This window comes from Anguilla anguilla, chromosome 3 (assembly GCF_013347855.1).
Source record: "Anguilla anguilla isolate fAngAng1 chromosome 3, fAngAng1.pri, whole genome shotgun sequence".
Taxonomy (NCBI): domain Eukaryota; kingdom Metazoa; phylum Chordata; class Actinopteri; order Anguilliformes; family Anguillidae; genus Anguilla; species Anguilla anguilla.
In genome coordinates, this window is record NC_049203.1 from 56,043,639 (window position 1) to 56,062,924 (window position 19,286).

Genomic DNA, 19,286 nt, shown 5'->3' on the forward strand with positions numbered 1-19,286 from the left:
GTGTGGCTTTGATCGGTACGATATATGTTAAGGTTATCGTAACAATAACACTATCATTTTAAACCATATATAAAGTAGAAAATACTAATTGTATGTTGTTCTTACAGTGATATAATTATTATTCTTGGCTGGCGCAAATTCTGAAATTTACAACGTGGTTAAAAGTTAAATGCTTAAAGAACATCATTTCCCAGAAGGCTACAGTTCCACAGTCCTCCAGTAAAATCGTCGTAACTGGAAAACATTTCATAAATGAATCGAGCTCCTGATCATTGTGACAGTCGGCCACGATAAGCAATGTTGTATTTATTTATTTATTTGGAGATTTCTCGAGATGAATAACAAACGGATCCGCCTGATTTAGGAAATTATTTCAGTTCTTAATGGCAGACCAGATGAAAGTGGTAGCGGTATTGTCCGCTTTCACCCGAGGAGTGTTTTCACTGTGACACCTATGTCCAGAACAAGTTGATGTCAACATAACGCTTACAGAACATTTCGTTATTCTTTTTATACAGTTGGTTACCTAACGAGTTAACTAAATGAGCAGTAAAAGCGACTCTCAGAATGGTAACCGTCCCGAGCGGAACGTGGCTTACATTTACAGTTCACAGTTTATCCAAACTTGCGATTCACTATCAAAAGTCCCCAACAGGGTAAGTTCACATGGAAAATAAGGAAATAAGTTAACGTATGCTAACTAACTAAAGCAGCTACTTATTTTGCAACGTAAATAGTTATCTAGAATTGCCATTAGAAAATGGTATCGCTAAGCATTTGCTGTGTTTAACTTGCGTGTTAAACACAAGTACGCTTTCCTCCATCCTTATTCTTATTACAGGCAAGTATGGTGCACTCTCTAATAGAAGCCTACGGATTACTGAAACACATGAGGTACGTTCGCTGAAACGTTTGGGTGAATTACAGCAAGGTTAGTAAAAAAATACGATGTTGTAAATGACTTTGGGCTTGGTGTACCCTGCTTCACTATGCAAAAAAGTATGCATTGACTGCGGTGATTGTAGCTATCAATGTTTTATTCTCCAGCCTTGAGTCTAATGGCAAAGGATACGAAGCATGTCGTTGTGCGATAACGCTAAATGGATAGCCTAAATAAATGTAAGTGTTTCTGCAGTGCCGATGAAAAAATGTCTTCTCAATCAAAAGGATAGTTAATCCTTACGTGCAAGATAAAGGTGGTTTGAAATAGCAAATGACATAGAAATACTACTTTTGTGTTATTTACTCAAAAAAGTCAACCATTTTATATTTATTGTGGGGGGCAAGTGCCCCTTCCTTGCTACTCAGTCACTGGGAAACCCCTTTAGCAGCAATACATTTAACTAAACATTTCTTGTAAAGAAAGAAGGATAAGTGCATCTCAATATAGGCTACTTTCAATGCATCTCAATAGACGTTCAACTATGTAATGTTTTATCCTCCTGAGTACTCTGTTACAGCATGGAATACATGATGGATTCATTAATTGACTCTAGGTCCTGTTTCATTTCACCATGTTTCATTTAATCAAGATGTAGTACCCCTTAAACCAAAGTTGTAACTTTTGTGTTATTTGCTAGGTCACATTACCTTTTATCACATTTCCTTTTGTGCCAAAGAACAAGAACATAGCAGGAGTGGGGCACTTACTTCTCACAACGCTGTATCTGTTACAGTAGCTGGCAACTGTTCTATTGTATGATCTGCACATCTGTGGACTGCCAATAAACTGTCTGTGAATTATCTTCTGTTTACCAGTGTGGTGAAGCCACGGTTAGCAACCATGGAGGATATGGCGGTCTTTCACACAGAAGCGTACCTTGAGCACCTGCAGAAGATCAGTGAGGACGGTGACAATGATGATCCTCAGTCTGTTGACTTCGGTCTTGGTAAGCTGAAGAGGCACGGTAACTGCTATAAAACGTGTATGGGCTACTTCTGGGTGGTGGATTAGGTAACTGTTCTCCAAATTTTGCAAAAGTATTTCCACTGTAAAAAAATAAAATTAGAATACAGCTATAGACCAGGGATACTCAAATCTGGCCCTTAAGGTCAGTAGTTCTTCTGCTTTTCTCTTCTGTCTGATAGTCCATAGTCCAATAATGTCACTGATTGGCCAGAAATTAAGCTCATCTGGTGCATCAGGTTTAAATCTGTCCGTGATTAGAGGGGTGGAATGTAAACCAGCAGTACTACCGGCCCTAAGGGCCAGACTTGAATATCCCTGCCACAGACTGACAGGAAACCAAGGTGCATCTGGGCCATGGTCTTCATACCACTCATGATTGTCAAACTTGTTTCCCAAAAGTGCAAGGCCTCCGACAAAGTAATGACAATAGGACTGCATTTATGTACCACCTTTCCCCTCGGGACCTCAAAGAGCTTTAGAGGGAAGAGGGGGGCATTCATCTAAGCCACCAGCACTGTGTAGCACCGACCTGGGGGATGCACAGTGGCCATTTTGTTGCAGAAAGCCCACTATACTTCTATCAGGCGCATTGTAGGACAGGTTGGGGGATCATTCTTAGACTTCCATAATGAGAGTAGCAGGTTGGGTATTTCACCAGGACACCTGGGAAGTCACCACTATGAAACATCTGCAAGTCATTAATGACTATACAATTCATTGACCCATTTTTTTCCTCAAACACTTGGCAGTAACATTGACATGCTACATCTGGAATAGTTGTTTTACACAACTTCTGTATTTACTTTTATTGAACACCCTGTTAATGTTGGGAAAAATTAATAAACATATTTTTTATTTATTCATTTGTATGCACGTATTCTTTGGTGGAAGATGGAATGATCCACCCTCGTCCACAACACTCTCGTTCAGACTGTAGAGGGCGCACTTCAGTCAAAATCCGGCACCAGCACCTTAATATTCAGTTGACTTCAGGATGTTTTTCAAACTGCTTTCAGTCAAAGTGGTGCAACACATGTGCAGTGCGATGTGTAGAATGAGTTTTCATTGGCAACCTCTGCAGATTATGTACAATCTCCTACTGATAAAGCCTGACACTCAAGCCTGGTCCCTTTTGTCTAAAATGTCAACACTAGCAGCATGCCTCAAAAAGGGGAAACCAAAAAAAAGAAAGGAAAGCACAACGAGGAGCTATTGTTTGCGGCTGGAAACTTTGCGCCTTTGCCAAAATTTCTATTTCGAATGACCCAGTCTCCTTCTCTTTTGTTTCTCCTCTTTCAAATTTGTCTCTTCCTCGAACACCCTTCCTCCCGGCTGTCTCCCGCTCTCCCTCCCGATGCCGCTCACGCTCTCAGGTTACGACTGCCCGGTGGTGGAGGGTATTTTTGACTACGCCGCGGCGGTCGGCGGGTCCACCTTGACGGCTGCCCAGTGCCTCCTCGACGGGAAGAGCAAAGTGGCAATCAACTGGGCAGGGGGCTGGCACCACGCCAAGAAGTAAGAGCAATTAGCCGACGCGCAGCCTACTCGCACGGGCAAATTATACACGCGGGTCGCTTCTGGCCTATGTATTGTGCAGCATAGTCTTTTTAAAACTAGGGAGGTAGTATTCGGTGGTATTGTCCTGCAGCACCTTAGCCATGCAGTGGGCAGTGGGCATTTGAATGGGAGTGGTGTGAGTAAGAGTGAGGTTTGAATGCACGTGGGGCTGTTGCTCAGACCTCACATGGCGTGGATTTCTCCTGCTTCCGCTCGGGCGGGTCATGATCGGAGCCGTCGGCCGCACCTTTGAAAGACCCTTAGTTCTGCTGTGGCCCTGGTGGCGACGGTCAAGTGAGTGGGGCTCTTTGTGCAGGGCCTCTGCCACGGCAGCTGCCCTCTGGTGCTCGCTTCCCGGAGTCTCCGCAGCCCCCCACCCCCACCCCCCCGCACATGTGTCCTCCTCGCGTCGTAACAAGAACCCCTTTCATCGCTCGAGGTCCTTCCCCCCCCCCCCCCCCCCCCTTCAGTCATGTCCAGAAGCCTCGCATGTGTAAAAAAAAAAAACGCTCCTCGGGGCTTTCATTTGGAAGTGAGGGCCCTTGCCCTTTGACCCCAACGCGGTTCTTGCGGGGCTCCCCTTCGCGCTCCCGCCCTAACCCCCGTCGCCCCCCGGGGCCCCGCCCCCTTTCGGCCGCTTCCGCGCCGCGCCAGACGGCTCAGCACAGTGCCTGCTTTCAGCGCCGGGCCCGGCCGCAGCCGCTGTCCTGAAGGCGGGCTTTGTTCTGCCCATGCTCAGTGGGACGCTCTCTCCAGAGTCACTGTACGCCACAAACAGATGCAGCCCGACCATCTCCTGACACAAACCAGCCACCTTCTCCCAGAAATAATGTGAGCAGACTGTCTTGACATGGCAACAATGCGTCCTGGTTATTATGGGTGACATGTACTGTATGTACTCAATTTTGAAATCTGTTTTTGTTTAACCTTTATTTAACCAAGATGCCCCATGAGAGAACATGTCTCTCTCGTAGGAGACCGGGCCAGTATAGCATAAAACACAGGACAACAATGTCAAAAGTTAAATTTCAAACACAACATACAACCCTTCAATGAGGCACAGAACACTTGTACAAAGTCCATTAATGTAACACGGCGAACACATCCTCCTAATCAAAACAAGTGCACTCTTCAGTCACAGTAATGTGAACAAGAGACTTAGTATTAGCCAAGGATAGGCTGCTTGTTCCTCCAGTTTAAACTTTCTGATTAATTATTCCACATACAGGATGAATTCAAAAAACCATAAATACCCTAGGAACCGCAGAAAGAATACAATGAGCATAGCAGATTCCGTGACAGTAACTTAAATTATTCAGTGCTTTTTTGCAGGTGCACGAAGCACTTAACAGGGATTTAAGGTAAGAGTGAAGTGAGACAATGTGTTTAAAACAAAACATGTACTGTGTGTACAGCTCAAGGGTACAAATCTGATAAAAAATGAAAAGATGAAAATTATAGCATCTGTTGGAAACTCTTCCCTTGCCTTTAGAGTTGTAGTTTGTCGACTGGACCTTTTGTTTTTGGTGTACGCTCTTGTAAAACTGTATTCTTTCGCCGTATAATTACACCTGTTTAACTTTAGCCTGTCGTTCCCCTCGCGTGGCAGCTGGAATAGCTGTGGGTTTGCGCGGTTTGCGTGGATTCCGTGTAATGCGTGTAATGGCTTGCTCTCACACTCAGGGACGAGGCCTCTGGGTTTTGCTACATCAACGACGCCGTGCTGGGCATTCTGAAGCTGAGGGAGAAGTACGAGAGAGTGCTGTACGTGGACGTGGACCTTCACCATGGCGATGGTAACAATAACAGCCGCGCGCCGATGTCGATGCCGACACAAACGGAGATAGCGGTAACTGGTGTCCTGTTTAATTTGCAATTGTGGAAACGGCGATAAAAGACTTGGGATTGAATCTGATAAAGTGACAAGTCCGCAGAGATGTCGCTGCTCTCACGGAGCAGCGGCATTTGATTGCCGGAGCGATTCCCTGGGCGTGGCCTTTTATCGTGTCGGTCGTTCTTTTGTGTGGGTTCGAGACCTATTTTTATACGGTCTGCGGTCGAGACGGGTAATGGTTTTTTTCCATGGTGACAGGTGTGGAGGACGCTTTTAGTTTCACCTCTAAAGTCATGACCGTGTCGCTGCACAAGTTCTCTCCTGGTTTCTTCCCTGGTGAGTACCAGCACAATGTCCTCATTCTGCTCACGGTGCAGCCATCTAAAGCACTGAGAAAGTACTGTTCACTGCAGAGCTTGTGTGTATTTTATGGATTGGGACAAATTAATGTATTCATTAATGAGCAGGGATTATTCTACTATTATTTAATATACTTTGGAAAGCACTTTGTGCTCTGTGCTTGAAAGTTGCTATATGATTAATGAATTATTATAATTTATTATTATTCAGAAGCTAGGATAAATGTAAAATGAAGGGGTCCTTCTGCCTGTGACTAGCTCAGAGTTGTAATTGACACTGTGCTCCTGCAGGAACTGGGGACCTGTGTGATACTGGTCTTGGGAAAGGACGCTGGTACACTGTCAACGTTCCCCTGGAGGATGGCATTGGAGATGATCGGTACTTCCAAGTGTTCACCAGGTCAGTTTGTCACTTTGCCCGAAATGAATGCAGTATTAGTAAGATGAAGTCCAACCAATTCCTAAGTATTAGTCAGTTTATTTACTGTAGATAAATAGTATTCGCATTTCAATCGTGCCTAAAAAACTGCACACAAAATGTTGTATCTGTGGCCCTGCAGTATCTGTGCTTGTGTTGTGTCAGATACACGCGCGCACACACACACACACATTTTCTCTGACATATATTCATGCATGTCTGTTTGGTAACCACATTGCCATGTGACCATTGTGAATGTTTCTCAGTGTTATACAGGAAGTGCGTGCGCTGTTTAACCCTGAAGCAGTTGTGATGCAGCTGGGAGCGGACACCATGGCAGGGGACCCCATGTGCTCCTTCAACATGACTCCCGTGGGTGTTGGAAAGTGCCTGTGCTACGTGCTGAAGTGGGACCTACCCACGCTGCTGCTCGGAGGAGGTGTGTGTGTGTGTGCGTGCAAACGTGTGTGTGTGTGTGTGCTTGTGCATGTGCGTGCATGTGCGCGTGTGTGTTTGTGTGCATGCGCGCGCACAAGGTCTTGTCTTTGCTCCCATGCTTTTCGATGTGGGAAAGAGTCCAGCAAAATTTGGCGTAAGTATTTCCAGTCACAATGTCTTGATGGAAAATGTCCAGAGAGGCATCAATAGACAAGGCTTCAGTCACAGAGACCTCCTTTTTTCACCACAACCGTCTCTTGTCCCTTCCAGCTTTCAGCCAGACTGCTACCATTTCCCGAAATGCCATCAGCGTGTCATTAATTTAAAAAAAAGATAACTTAGTGATTTTATCCCTTCATGAGTCTTTTTTTTTTCCTTTTTTAAAATGAGATCTCTACTCCAGGCCCCTTATCCATGGAACAGATGAAAGCTTCTAATTAGACCTGCACAAAGAGGCCATTTTACTGACTTCAATCCCTTCTCTCTCTCTCTCTCTCTCTGCCACTGTCTACCTCTCCCTCCTCTCTTCTACCTCCTCTTGGAGACAGGAGGCTATAACCTTGCCAACACGGCCCGATGCTGGGCCTATCTGACGGGGACGGTGCTGGGCCAAACGCTTCCCTCCGAGATACCGGACCACGAGGTAAGGAAACAGCGCCGCTCCTGGACCCCCCCCTTCACCCCCCCACCCCCAGACCCCAGCCCCGCCCCTCAACCCTCCTCCCCCCCCACCCCACCCCCACCCTGCTCCGTCTGCGCTGAGTCATTCACTCTAATCAAAGACGCCCGAGCGCCTCTCAATAAACGGGTTTGTTTTCAGGTGCTCGCGGGGGGGGGGGGGGGGGGGGGGGGGAGAGGGGGGGGGAACAATACTACTCTGTCCCCATGGACTGACAGAGGGGAGCTTGTGTTTTTCCCTCACTCACGTCTTTCTTGGACAACCCCTGTGTGCTCTATTCCGAAGGTTTTTTTAAGTTGTTTTTTTGGAAGGAGGATTGCAAATTCCCAGATAATTACCTTAGAGAAGAGAAGGAGCGGTGTGGTGGGGGGTGGGGGGCGGGGGGGGGGGGGGGGGGGGGGTGGTGGTGTACAGTCACTGTCAGATATCTCTCTTACCAGCCGCACAAAGAGGGTCTTTTTATTGTAATTGGGGGGTTTTTGTGGTCAACTAAATAAAAGATGTGGTTGTTTCTCCAGTTCCAACCTTTAACCCTTGTGAGACCTGTGACCTCATTAAGGCACGCACGTGAAAACAAGGCCACTTCAGTGACCTTGGATGCTCAGGCGGCTAATGAAGCTACACTGCGGAGACGAACTGAGAAGCACGCACAATCACTATATTTCCCTGACATATTTACCCAAAATTGAAGTGTTCATGAATTCAAGCTGTATTAATATAGAAGTGTAGCATTATATTAAAAGATGAGTTGAGTTAATAACCGTAATGCTACCTTCGTGCATGAGATTGTTTATATTAAGATAGGTTTATCAATTTTGAACTTACTGCAGTTCAGTTCGCTTGTGGAACTTTCTGTTACTAATAAAAGTTTAAGTAACCTTTATGCAGCATATTTCACGTGCGCAGTACAGATGGTAATCAAAACAAGCCGCCCCCCCCCCCCCTCCTGTTTTGGTGAGGGGGCAGCTGTGTACATCCTGTAATGAGGAATTGCTCAGAGACATTCCAGAATCTTCCCTTCACAACATGCAAACATAACAAAATGTTTTTTTTTTTTCTTTTCCCACATCCTGTTGTTTTCATCCTATGTACAGTGACATTAAACTCAGATTTAAATGCCAATACTTAACCCCTGGTGGGAGAGACAAAGGGGATTGTTTTGGGGGGAAAACAGAAAGGAGCTGAATTAAGATGGTTGCAGTCATCTGTATCTCCATCTGTCTCTATTAGTCAAGTAAACAGCCATGACAGTTCAGTGTTTTTCTATAAGCATCACTTTCAGCTCATACTATAGTGCAGGATAGCAGGCAGATAACAAATTAGCCACTTTCTGTATGAATGACTGTCCTCACTTTCCCCCCAGAATAGAAGAGGGCTGGAAGAATATGAAATGAGATTTGTTGTACATGACACAGTTTCATTCTCTGTCCATTATTTTGCGAGCCGGCAGACAATAGCTGGCAGTGAACGTAGGCCTCGTTACCCCCTACAGTGCCACAGCGGAGTGTTATTTCCCCCCAGTCACACCCCTCCTTCACTGCAGCTTTGTGTCTGCGATCCCTTTTCAAGGACATGTGAACCGCACTCAGATGGAGACAGCCAGGACGAGTCCAAGCTCTTATGCTTACTCTCTCGCTTTCTCTCTCCCTCTCTCTGTGTCTCTCTCCCTCTGCCCCGCTCCCTTTTGTCCTTCATGCCTCTCGATCAAAGAACGAGCCCCCCCCCCCCCTCCTCCTCCTCCTCCCATTGAACTACCCCCCTTGCTCCAACCACTACCACTATCATTGTCTGTCCGTTTACTCCAAACAAAACACAATTTAGCTGTGGCGGGCCTGGGGCAGCCTAAGAGAGTGAGCGTATAGGAGAGGGAGAAGTAGCCTTTAGCCGTGGTGTCCGGCTGTGTGTGTGTGTGTGGAGGGGGCGGGGGGGGGGGGACACAAAAAGGACTTTGTACCTGACGGGCGATTCCTGCCTGCCTCCCCAGCTGCTGCCTGTGGGCTCACAGGGCCCTGTCAGGGCAGGACCGAGGCAACAGGCCGAACAATGGAGCCAGAGACAGGGGTGCACAAGGGACTCATTGAGACCCTCAAACTGGAAACGTCTCTCAAAAAAAAAAAGAAGCCACTGTCTCATTGGAGGGGATGGGGTTCCCCGTCCTGTGTCCCTGTTTCCAGGGCTGGTCCGTGCTGGTAAAAGCCTTTAAAATGTGTGCTACTTAGCTAACAGTTCTTTGATAAGAGTGTGAGTACCGTTGCCACGGAGTCCAAAATGCGGTTTAGTCGGTATCGGTGCCGGATTGTCTGCTGTACCAGGCACACGTAGACCGCGAAGCCTTCGTTTATTTACTCACCCGCCGTTCACGGATGAGTCCGGAGCTGAAGTTTCGCCTCGTGCTGAGAGATGTTATGCTCGCCTCTAACATGCTGAAGCAATCAGTGGAGAATTCAGGTGCTAGTGAAGTGATGCCAGACGCCGGTCTGAAGCCTCGCTTCTCCGTGTTCGAGCCCGGCCACCGTGTCCAGCTGTCGACTCCGGGTTTTTCCCCCTGTCGTGGCTGTTCCTCAGGTGTGTCGTGGCTGTTCCTCAGGTGTGTCGTGGCTGTTCCTCAGGTGTGTTGTGGCTGTTCCTCAGGTGTGACGTGGCTGTGCCTTTGTGTCGGCGGTTTGGGACGCGCAGGTGGGCTAATTAAACAGCGTGTGGACTGACGTCTTCCATCACTTTACAGTTCTCATCTCCCCCTAAGGGCCAATGAATGTCATTCTTATCCATCCCTGCCTCTGAGCACCCCTGTCACGTGCACACACATGCACACATGTGCACACACACACAATCACAGACAGAGTGTTGGACACATTTGTGCAATCTATAGAGGATATGAACATTGTCTATTTTATGCCAGCGTTCACTACTTCTAAACACACATGAGTTTCATTATGTGTGTTTAACCTTTAATCCTGTACATGCTTCCAGTGCTGACTGCTCTTGCAGTTTTCACTTAAGACTCAAATAGCCTTAAACACGGCTTTGCTTCATTTTAGTTCTGTTTATCCACACATCGCAGATTCACTGATTTCCATGGCTGGCGTGCTTCTCTTTAGCGGTATGGCAGAGGTTTGGCTGCTCAGGATGTTAGCTTTAACCTGCGGTCCTCTGACATTACTGCGTTTCAGCACCTGGAGGAGTCCGGGTTTCAGTCAGGGTTGCATCTCCATTAGAAATATTCCAGTGACTATGTACCCTAATTTTTCCAGTGAGTTTTCTCTGTCTGGAAATATGCAAAAGATTGGCCCGGCTAAATCTTAGGATAAATATTATTATCTTTATGCCTTTCTGAAAGAATTGTAATAAACATTGTGTAACTTTCTTTGAAGTGGACATGGCTTGATAGCAGAAAAACAGAAAACGTATTATTTGTAATTCTGGGAGCAGTACAAATTGTAATGGTGACTCTCAGCAATATGCTGTCACTCAAATTCAGGCCCGATCAGTGTGGCACCAGGGTTCCATTCCGTTTACCCACATTCTTCGTCCCCGGCCGTGTGAGTACTGTATATCCGTTCCCATTTTAAAAACTTGTTTTTGCTGATTTCCGCTGAGCGATTCCCAGCACGGCCCTGGTGAGAAAACAAACGCGCAGCTCCCAGCTTCCCTCCCTCTTTTATTCTCCTTCCCAAGAACTCCGGAGCTGGAGCCGTTGGGTGGATGGGGTGGGGTGGAGGGGGGGGGGGGGTGAAAGAGAGTGAACTGGCACCATTTCCCTCCATTGTGTGAAGGCTGTCAGGCCCCGGAGCACACTCCCCTGGAAGAGGAGCCTGCGGTTCAGTGGGAAGCGAGCGTCGGACGGGGTGTTCCCACAATGGTGGCCTGACCCCTCGCCGTGCACTGTCAGTCCCGGCCGGCAGCTGTGTCAGCGCACGCCGAGCGCTCCTAACGGGATTGTGCGGGGTTCCCTTTCCTGTGTGAAGAGGGGCCGGAGCCTCCCCGAATCAGAGCCCTCCCCAAACCAGAGCCCTCCGAGCCCTCTGTTCGGTCATCCAGGGCCCCAACCGCACGTGGGCCGCTAAATTAAGGTTTTGAATGTTTTATTCATTCTTTTGAAAGTCCTTTTAATTATGCAGTATTCATAGGGTGTGAATAGGTTTTTCTGATAACCCCCCCAGGTCTGTGTGCCCCTTGTCCATTCTTGTTTTCACCCGCCAAAATCCTAGAGCAGGACATGCTATCCTAAGAGCTACATCCTAGAGTGGGACATACTAGAGCAGCGCTGTCACATGTATAATAAAGAAGCTGTTGTTTATTTGCATCGTAAACGTTATTAAGACAGAAATGCCCGAACCTCCCAAGATAAATATAGGTTTGACTCAAGACTGGATTGTAACACTTTCTCTTGAATACTGCAGCATGGTGTTCTGGTGATTATAACACTGGCTGCCTTTAAATGAGCAGAGAACCCTGTGCATTTGGTAAGGAAAGGCATTTGGTTTATTTTTACTTTGCGCTTGATTATCTTGGTGTTTTCGCATGGCATTCACCATCTTGCAGAGCCCCGATCGGTAGCTTTTGTGACTCGGAGGCCGCCGTCGCCGTGTCAGAAGCTAGCCGATCTGGATTGCGTCTCCGGAGCGGTTGGCGTTTCGTACATCCTGCGTACGTCTCTGTTTTCCCGAGTCCCCTGATCGTTTCTGCAGGCGGGGTTCTTCTGCTGGTCAGGTCGGGCCGAGCCGGAGAGGAAGCCGCTGGGATGGGTGCGAGCTGCAGCGTATTGTTTGAGGATGTGCCCTGCGCTCGCTCGCGCTCAGTCGCTCCTCCCGGCAAGGCTCCTGTGGTCAGACAGGCTCTTTAATGGTGGGAATAACCGGGAGGCTGGCCCGTTCCCCATTAGCCGTTTAACATGTCTCTGTGGAGAGCACGCGCTGGTTCATTCACTGTTAGTGTTGGACTTGAAAACAACATTGTTTCTAAGGAGATACACAAAGTCACGAGGTTCTGTGAATTACAGACTTTAGCAGACATGTTATTTTGTAGACCACTGTAGCCTACTATAATACTCTGCTTTGTTCCAGATCACTGAAGGAAGAATACAGTTTTGTTCCTTTTTAATTGGTATTCATTTTATCAACGTGCATGAAAAACATCTCTCTTTGGACTTGTTGTTAGGTTTGTCTGTTTTCCAGAACTAGCCTCTAATACCCCCTCCTGTGTAGCCAAGAACGCAGAGAGCTTCCGCTGTGAAAGCATTTTGTCTGCTAGACCCTTCTGATTAGCAGGTGAGCAAATTCCGGCTGTTTTTCCTGGGAAAGCAGCTCGGCCGGGTGGCGCGCGGGATCGCGGAAGGACACTCCGTTCAGAAGGCGTTGCCATCGGCTCTCTCATTGGATGCTGGGAAATATCCGGCCTCTCCGGCGCTTCCTACCCTGGCCAGGGTGTGTGTCCCCCCCGTGCCGGCCGGGGGAAGTGGCAGGCACCCAAAGGGCCTGAGTAAATAACGGAAACGGCGGGGACGGAGTGGATGGCGGGGCGGGCGGGGTGGCGGTTGCTCGGGGGGGTAGCATTGTCAGTGGTCACGTGTAAACCGATAAGACTGTTACAAATGAAAGAAAACGAAAGAAAACACGGTGTCTGGACAATGGAGGAAGATGTTCTGTTTTTTTTTCACTCTCGAGAACAATTACTGTATTGTTTGATTTTTATCCAAAATGCCATTATCACACCATTATTGTGCAAGTTATTTCCCAAGTTATTTTTAGACGTTTCGGGGCTACGAATGTGTAGATTCCTTAAAAAATAATCACTGAACTCCCCTTTCCTTTTGGCAATTAATGGTCTCTCTCAAAATAAGCACTTAAATAGAAACAAATGGGTGAGTTTTAAGAAGAAATAAGACACTGTGCACAATGCATCGTTCGAATGGGCCTGTTTGTTTGGATTGAAGCCTGATATCTGCTGCGTGGCAGAATCAGACAGCTGTTCCCGACCCCCTGTTTCAAACTGGTCTTGATCTGGTCCAAGCTAAACACTCCGACATCAGCGCTCATCGTCCTGACGCTGTTTGACTGCAGGGAGCTCGGGTTCATGGGAAAACCGGAGGTTCTGATGTTCGCTGCTGGTCTGTGTGCGCGCGTATGCTAACATGCACTCTGATGTACCGCCCTGCCCGAGCACCACAGTTCAGTCTGACAAACGAAGGATAATGGAGACCAGCAGAGCAGAGTGCGGGCCAAAGTTTGGGTGAACTTACTGCTGCTCCAGTGTTTTGGCTGAAAGAGGCAGACGTTCCCTAAATGGGTTTGTCAGCCTTTTACACAGTTCTGTGTGCTCAAATTCAATTTAATGCTCTCTTTTGGGAAAGAGAAGGCATATGTTTTAACTGTTAACTACCTCTCTTTTGCTTTTTTCATTATTAGTCAAGACAAGTTCTGGCTGAAACAAATGTACAGTATAGAGGGATGTAGAGTTTTTATACAGCCAGTTCTCCATCAGTGGATGAGATTCTTTTTTTATTGTCGCAGTATAAGTTATGTAAATAAAGGCCACATGATCTCTGCATGATCACAGCATTTAAAATAAATGAAACGCAGTTTGTTTTCTTTCAAAGTATGGGTCAGATTGTAGCTGATTTTTCCATGAGCATCTTCAAATTCTTACAGGGACAGCTTGAAACAGTTTGACTTGCCTCATTCAGCATAAACTGAAACAAAAGGTCAGAATAGCTGTGTTATTGTTGGTGCAGAGACGCACCAGATGGTATAATGTTTCACAAATATTAATGTTTACTGTTTTAAATTTCCTTTTTCCACACATTAGAGGCTACCAATTGCCATTATTTTTGTTGTGTTATTTGTAACGGCGGTTCGTGGGAGCTAGGTGTCCATCAGGGCTCATATCTGGCTGTGGCTGCAGTGTTCTGTTGTGATTGGAGAAGTTCTGAAGTGTTTGTTGCTTCTCAGTTCTTCACAGAGTACGGGCCGGACTACTCCCTGGAGATCAGCCCGAGCTGTCGACCCGACCGCAACGAGACCCAGCATCTGGACCGGGTCATCGGGACCATTAAAGGTAATCAATACACAAAAATAATCAGCAATAGCTACAGTTTGTAAATGCAAATGCTTTACAATAACAAAGAACACATTTCTACAGGAAAGCTCATTTAAAATATATACGGTACTGGCATGAACAAAATGGCATACTGTTCCATTTGTGTGTGCTTTTTCATAGCATTTAACTGGATCAGTTGCTACTGAAGCTGAGAATGAATTGGGACCGGTAGAGTAGATTTGGGTGGGCTCCAGGGAGAGGGAGAGGGGCCACAGCCTTGCAGACGGCCAAAGCTCCAGCAGCTTTTTGGAGGGGGCAGGAGTAGGAACGGCTCTGGGCCCATATGGCCTCAAAGCCGGTGCAGCTGGGGGTGTCCTTAGAACCCCAGGGACCGCAAACCCCAGACTCCTTCACCCCCAACCCCCCCACCCCCACCCCCCCTCCATGACGTCTCTTCCCGAGGGAACATCAGGACCAACTGCCATTCCCAACCGGGCCGGAGTGCTTCTGGAAACTAACGGTTTCTGGTGCGTCCGGTAAGCGAGCGCTCCAGGACGCGACCGCAGGCGCTCTTTAAGCGAAATAGCCGAGCTCCGGCTCGCCGCCAGAGTCACCGGGGGGCTTGCGGGCGAGCGTCTCACCCGAATCTCACCCCCCGACCCATGCTTCACTCCCGGGCCCCGCTCAGCTCCGGCCCCCCACCCAAACCAGAGGAAAAGTGCGGGAGGGAGGCACGTACCCCTCTCCCACTGCCTCTCCTGCCGTATCCCCAGGATGGCTCTGACCTCTGGTATTGGGGGGGATATGGGGGTTGGTTGGGGGGGGGGGGGCAACAAGGAAAATGAAACCCTTGAACGAAATGGAAAGCAACCGGGAACATATGCCGGCGGTCTCCATCACATCTGCTCCCGCGCAAGTTCAGAGACGCTTTGTTTTGAAATTGAATTTATTTGTGTAGTTGTATGTATGCGATGTCTTTTCCTTCCCCTTTGGGCCCGAGGCGCTGCGGCTCTGCTGTTAACCCCGTCGTGTCTGTTTAGTGTTCGCCCTTTCTCTTTCTCTCTCTCTCTCTCTCTCTCCCTCTCTCGCTCATATTGCTGAATGGCGCTCTTTGATGCGAACAGAGAGAGGCCTGTCGGGTGAGCGCAAGTTCAGCGACGGGAGGGCAGGAATTTATTTTTTTTTGCGCGCGCGCAACAAATGGCAGCGTCTTATGGGAAGGGGTTGTGAAAGAGCACAGTCATCGGTGTCGGTTATTCGGTATCTCACAACCGCCACGCCATGCCGGGCACGCGGCCCCGGCGGCGAGCTCCGGCCCCGTTCGGCGTCCCGGGGCCCCCGCCGGGGCCGGCGCTCCTCTCATTACGGAGGGCATCTCGTTTGTTTTGGTTCCCTGCGCGGGGGCGCGCTCCGGCTGGCTGCCGCTCTGCCAGGGGCTAATTAAAAGGGATTAGCATTAGCATAACCGCCAGCGCCCGTTCTGGAGCGCTTCCCCCCGGCCGCTGGGGAGGGTTGGGATGTGTGGGAGCGCAGCCCCGCTTCACGCGCTGTTTCAGAAGCCAGGCGGCCCGGTAGAGGGGAGGCCGGGGCGAGGGAGCTCCGCGCAGCCCTGAGGGAGCGCCGCGCACCCCCGCGTACCCCCGCGCAGCCAAGCTTTCCCCTGCCGCTCGTCTCTCGTACGCGCCAGCGACGCGCCGCCGGTCGGGGTCGTGGGAAGGGGGCGGCTGCCCGCCGTGCCAGGCCCAGTTTTGGAGCCAAGGCATGCCAGAGCTCTCAGTCTGTGGAAAACCAGCGAGTCGCTGGCCGCAGTCTGCAGAAGTGCCGAACCGCGGTCCCAGAGCAGCAGTGTGCTCCTCTGCTCTCTGGCTGCAAAGCTACAGGTCAGATGAAAAAAAATCGGACTTGAAATGGGATGTTGATGTGCGGTGAAGTGTGTGGGTTATATAAATGGAAATGGGTCTGTGCTAGTCTTGAGATGGAATGTGCCGTATTGTCATCCGTGTTTCCGAGGTCGTATGCCACATACCACCTCAGTATTGAACTACTTTGTATTACACAAAAAATCACACTAAATCACCACAGGTGTATGGCTTTTCAGCTTTTTTTTCCCATAATTTCACTGTCTATTAAAGACATTCCATCTGTGGGGCAGCGGCAGTTTTGAACGATGAAATTAATTAAGCTACATTTAATTATGATTCCACAGCAGAAGGAACAGGTTTTGCCTTAGCTAAAGGTTTTATTCGTGTAGTGAGCTGCGTTTTTTTGAGTTGCGGAGCGTGTTAGTTCCCAGAGCAGAGATAAACCGACAGATTAGAGAGCAGCGGTGACCTGATGAAGCGATTGGGGAAATAACCGAGCGTGCGCGTCTGACAGCTTGCTCGTTAAATTCCCCGCGAGGGTTCCTCAGAATCATCTGATGGCACACCAAAAAGTATCACAATATTTAGCCAGAAGTAGCTGCGGCTGATTAGCGCAGGTAATAAATGCTGGGGCCTCACGGTCGTTCTGTTTTACCGGAAGTTTGCAGCACATCTGGGGAACATTTACGAGACTGCGGGCTTGATCTAAAAAAAAAAATAAATAAAAAAAGCGAATGAAAAAAAGGACAATAAAAACCACACATGGTTGCTTTTGCTGACCCTGATTAGTATATGCTTGAGCAATTTAAATCCTCCTTGGCTCCGAGTGTTTTTAAATATATGCAGCAGGCTCGCTATAATGACAGCTTTATACAAAACACACCGCACTGCAAACAAACAGGGGGGAAATAATGAAGTGAAACGCTTCAAGTGTTTTGAAACAATGCCAGTCCCAAATATTGATTCTGAAAATATTTTTTTGGTTATATAAAAACCTGATTATGCAAGGCTGGTAATATGATGCATAACTCGCCATGTAATGTCAGTGTACCGTGTGTTCTGTAACAAGGCAGAGATCGTGATCTGTGTTTGTATATTGAATTGTCCATTGTAGTAAATGTATTACTGCTGTGACAGATTCAATGTGCCACTTGAGTCTGGCTTGAATTGATGTGCCATTTCTGTGCCAAATCAAATTGGCACCCGTGCGCACGTGAGTGTGTCAGTCGGTGTACACAGGCGGTTTACGTTATTGCTTAAGCAGGAGAGGACTTCCCTTAATGCATTCGGACAGACAGTGTTCGCAGTATGCTCAGTGACAAAAGAAACAGTGTTGTTGACTCTGTTTAAACAATAGGGAGATCATTCATGCTGTGTTATGGCTGCCAAACTTGAGTAATTTGCATAATGATATGTGATACATATTTGCATATCTGTGGTTTTCCTTAGGAAATTGTTCGCCCTGACACGTTTTGCATTTTTACAAAACACTGACTCCGTCTGTATCAGGAGTTCAAGTGCACAGTCACCTGTAGGAGATATAGCAAATAGTGAACTATTCAAATCTTTTGATTCTTCTATAATTACAAGTGAATCGTCCCTTATAGAGTCAGCAGATCGATCAAGGAATTTCTGGAATTTATGATCCTTGTGATGCTTGTCTCAAGTACTCACAGCTTTCCAACGTGAAAATATGCTAAAGCAATCCCACAACACACGGAACCACGTTTATCTACAGTAACATTTAATGCCGAGAGCTCTGTTGAGTGAAAGATCAAGACTTTAGAAAGTAAAAAGTACTTGTTTCAAATGAGTGCATGCAAATATTAATCAAAAAACCTTTGTTTTTCTGTTGTGCAGCTGCAAAGAAGTGCTTGTGTGTGTGTGTTTGTGTGTACGATTAATTTTTACCCCATTCTTCTCCTCTGCCCCTTCTCTCCCTCTCTCTCTCGTTGTTTACAGGGAATCTGAAGAATGTAGTTTAAGACCAAGCTTCAGCTCATATTTCCAAATCAGGCCAGCCAAGCTAATGAAGACAGTATGTGGAAGAGATTGCCAGAGGGGAGCTTTGGAAAACATTACTTGAATGTTTCCAGGGGACTTTTTAATGGGTAAACGAGTATGCTGAGGTTGCCTATTTAATTCTCTTTTTTTTAATGGTGGGTGGGGTTTTTTATTGCAAGTCCTTTTGGAACTAATATTAGATTAAACACGCATACAAATATGATGTGGAATACATTTTTACCATGTGTTTGACATAATGTTATGTTATGCACTGCTTAAAAGATGCACATGGAGTAAAGCACAGTGTTAATGTCTTTTGAAATTGGCTGTTACTTGGCAACATCTTGGAGGGAGCCTTCAACACTGTATGTTATGTAGTGATAATTTCTGATTGAAATGCAGATCAGATGTATGGACCAGCCAGCCCCTTCCTCACAGATTTGACTCCCCACACCCTGTGATAAGTGCCACCCCCAAACCCCACCCCCACCCCAAAAATCTGGTCTTGCACAGCCAGGATATGCTGGATGACACTGAATGTTTATTGGAAAGATTAGTCAGTCAGAAGCCTATGTGAGGTATGCTGGGCTATCAGCTGTACTGCAAAGAGAAGCTGGTCCTCCAGTGAAATCTGGGGCATGGTACAGGTCCAGACTCTCTGGGGTTCAACAGGAAGTTCAGTGTCATGTGCTGTTGGGAAGGGATCGCTCTATTGTTTTTCCACAGATCAAACCCCAGGAAAAACTAAGCGACCACTTCCAGTTATTTCAGAATCTTCTTTTAAACATGAACTTAGTGATGTGGTAACGGTGTTTTTGGTTTCACTAAACCTTGGAAATGATGTTTTTTTGAATGGTTTTTATTACCTATTTCTTCTGCTCTCACTGTACATATTTATTTAGCAAAATCTTCATTTTTAAGTGAAAGACGATTATACATTGACTAGAATAAAGGACAGTGAAAGAGACTGTGTCTGAGTTGTCATCTTTGCAGGTTGTTTCTGTGGCCAAAGTGGCAAGTGTCATTCAGTAGTCTTTAAATTAGTTCATGATATGAAGAAAAGACCTTGAACCTCTTTAAGAAAGACTCGGGAGGCACATTAGCCTTCCACTGCAGTCTTAATTAAGGGTCTTTGATTCAAGGAGACCAAAACCACTTGCACCAGCGTGACGTCCCGGTTTTATTGTTGTA

The 19,286-nt window shown here is 47.3% G+C and overlaps 1 protein-coding gene across 3 annotated transcripts; it reads left to right on the forward strand.

The window, feature by feature from the left end:
• The first annotated feature begins 238 nt into the window (after positions 1 to 238).
• On the forward strand, positions 239 to 19,062 carry hdac8 (histone deacetylase 8). 3 transcript variants are annotated; one of them, XM_035407938.1, is made up of 11 exons: positions 246 to 656; positions 842 to 894; positions 1,759 to 1,889; positions 3,283 to 3,424; positions 5,150 to 5,262; positions 5,559 to 5,636; positions 5,951 to 6,059; positions 6,344 to 6,516; positions 7,064 to 7,158; positions 14,142 to 14,247; positions 18,054 to 19,062. In XM_035407938.1, the coding sequence occupies exons 1-11, from the start codon at positions 543 to 545 to the stop codon at positions 18,074 to 18,076; spliced, it is 1,137 nt and encodes a 378-aa protein (XP_035263829.1). In that variant the 5' UTR covers positions 246 to 542; the 3' UTR covers positions 18,077 to 19,062. The 3 variants fall into 3 exon arrangements, with proteins under 3 accessions (XP_035263828.1, XP_035263829.1, XP_035263830.1); XM_035407937.1 differs by lacking the exons at positions 14,142 to 14,247; positions 18,054 to 19,062 and adding an exon at positions 7,713 to 7,974 and having other exon boundaries at positions 239 to 656; XM_035407939.1 differs by lacking the exons at positions 246 to 656; positions 14,142 to 14,247; positions 18,054 to 19,062 and adding an exon at positions 7,713 to 7,978 and having other exon boundaries at positions 842 to 931.
• The last annotated feature ends 224 nt before the right edge of the window (positions 19,063 to 19,286 follow it).

Coding starts and splice junctions, on each gene's coding strand:
- hdac8 (XM_035407937.1), top strand. CDS start 543: ATGAGCAGTAAAAGCGACTCTCAGAATGGTAACCGTCCCGAGCGGAAC. Junction 895..1,758: donor GGATTACTGAAACACATGAG/GTACGTTCGCTG, acceptor TCTGTTTACCAG/TGTGGTGAAGCCACGGTTAG. Junction 6,517..7,063: donor CACGCTGCTGCTCGGAGGAG/GTGTGTGTGTGT, acceptor TCTTGGAGACAG/GAGGCTATAACCTTGCCAAC.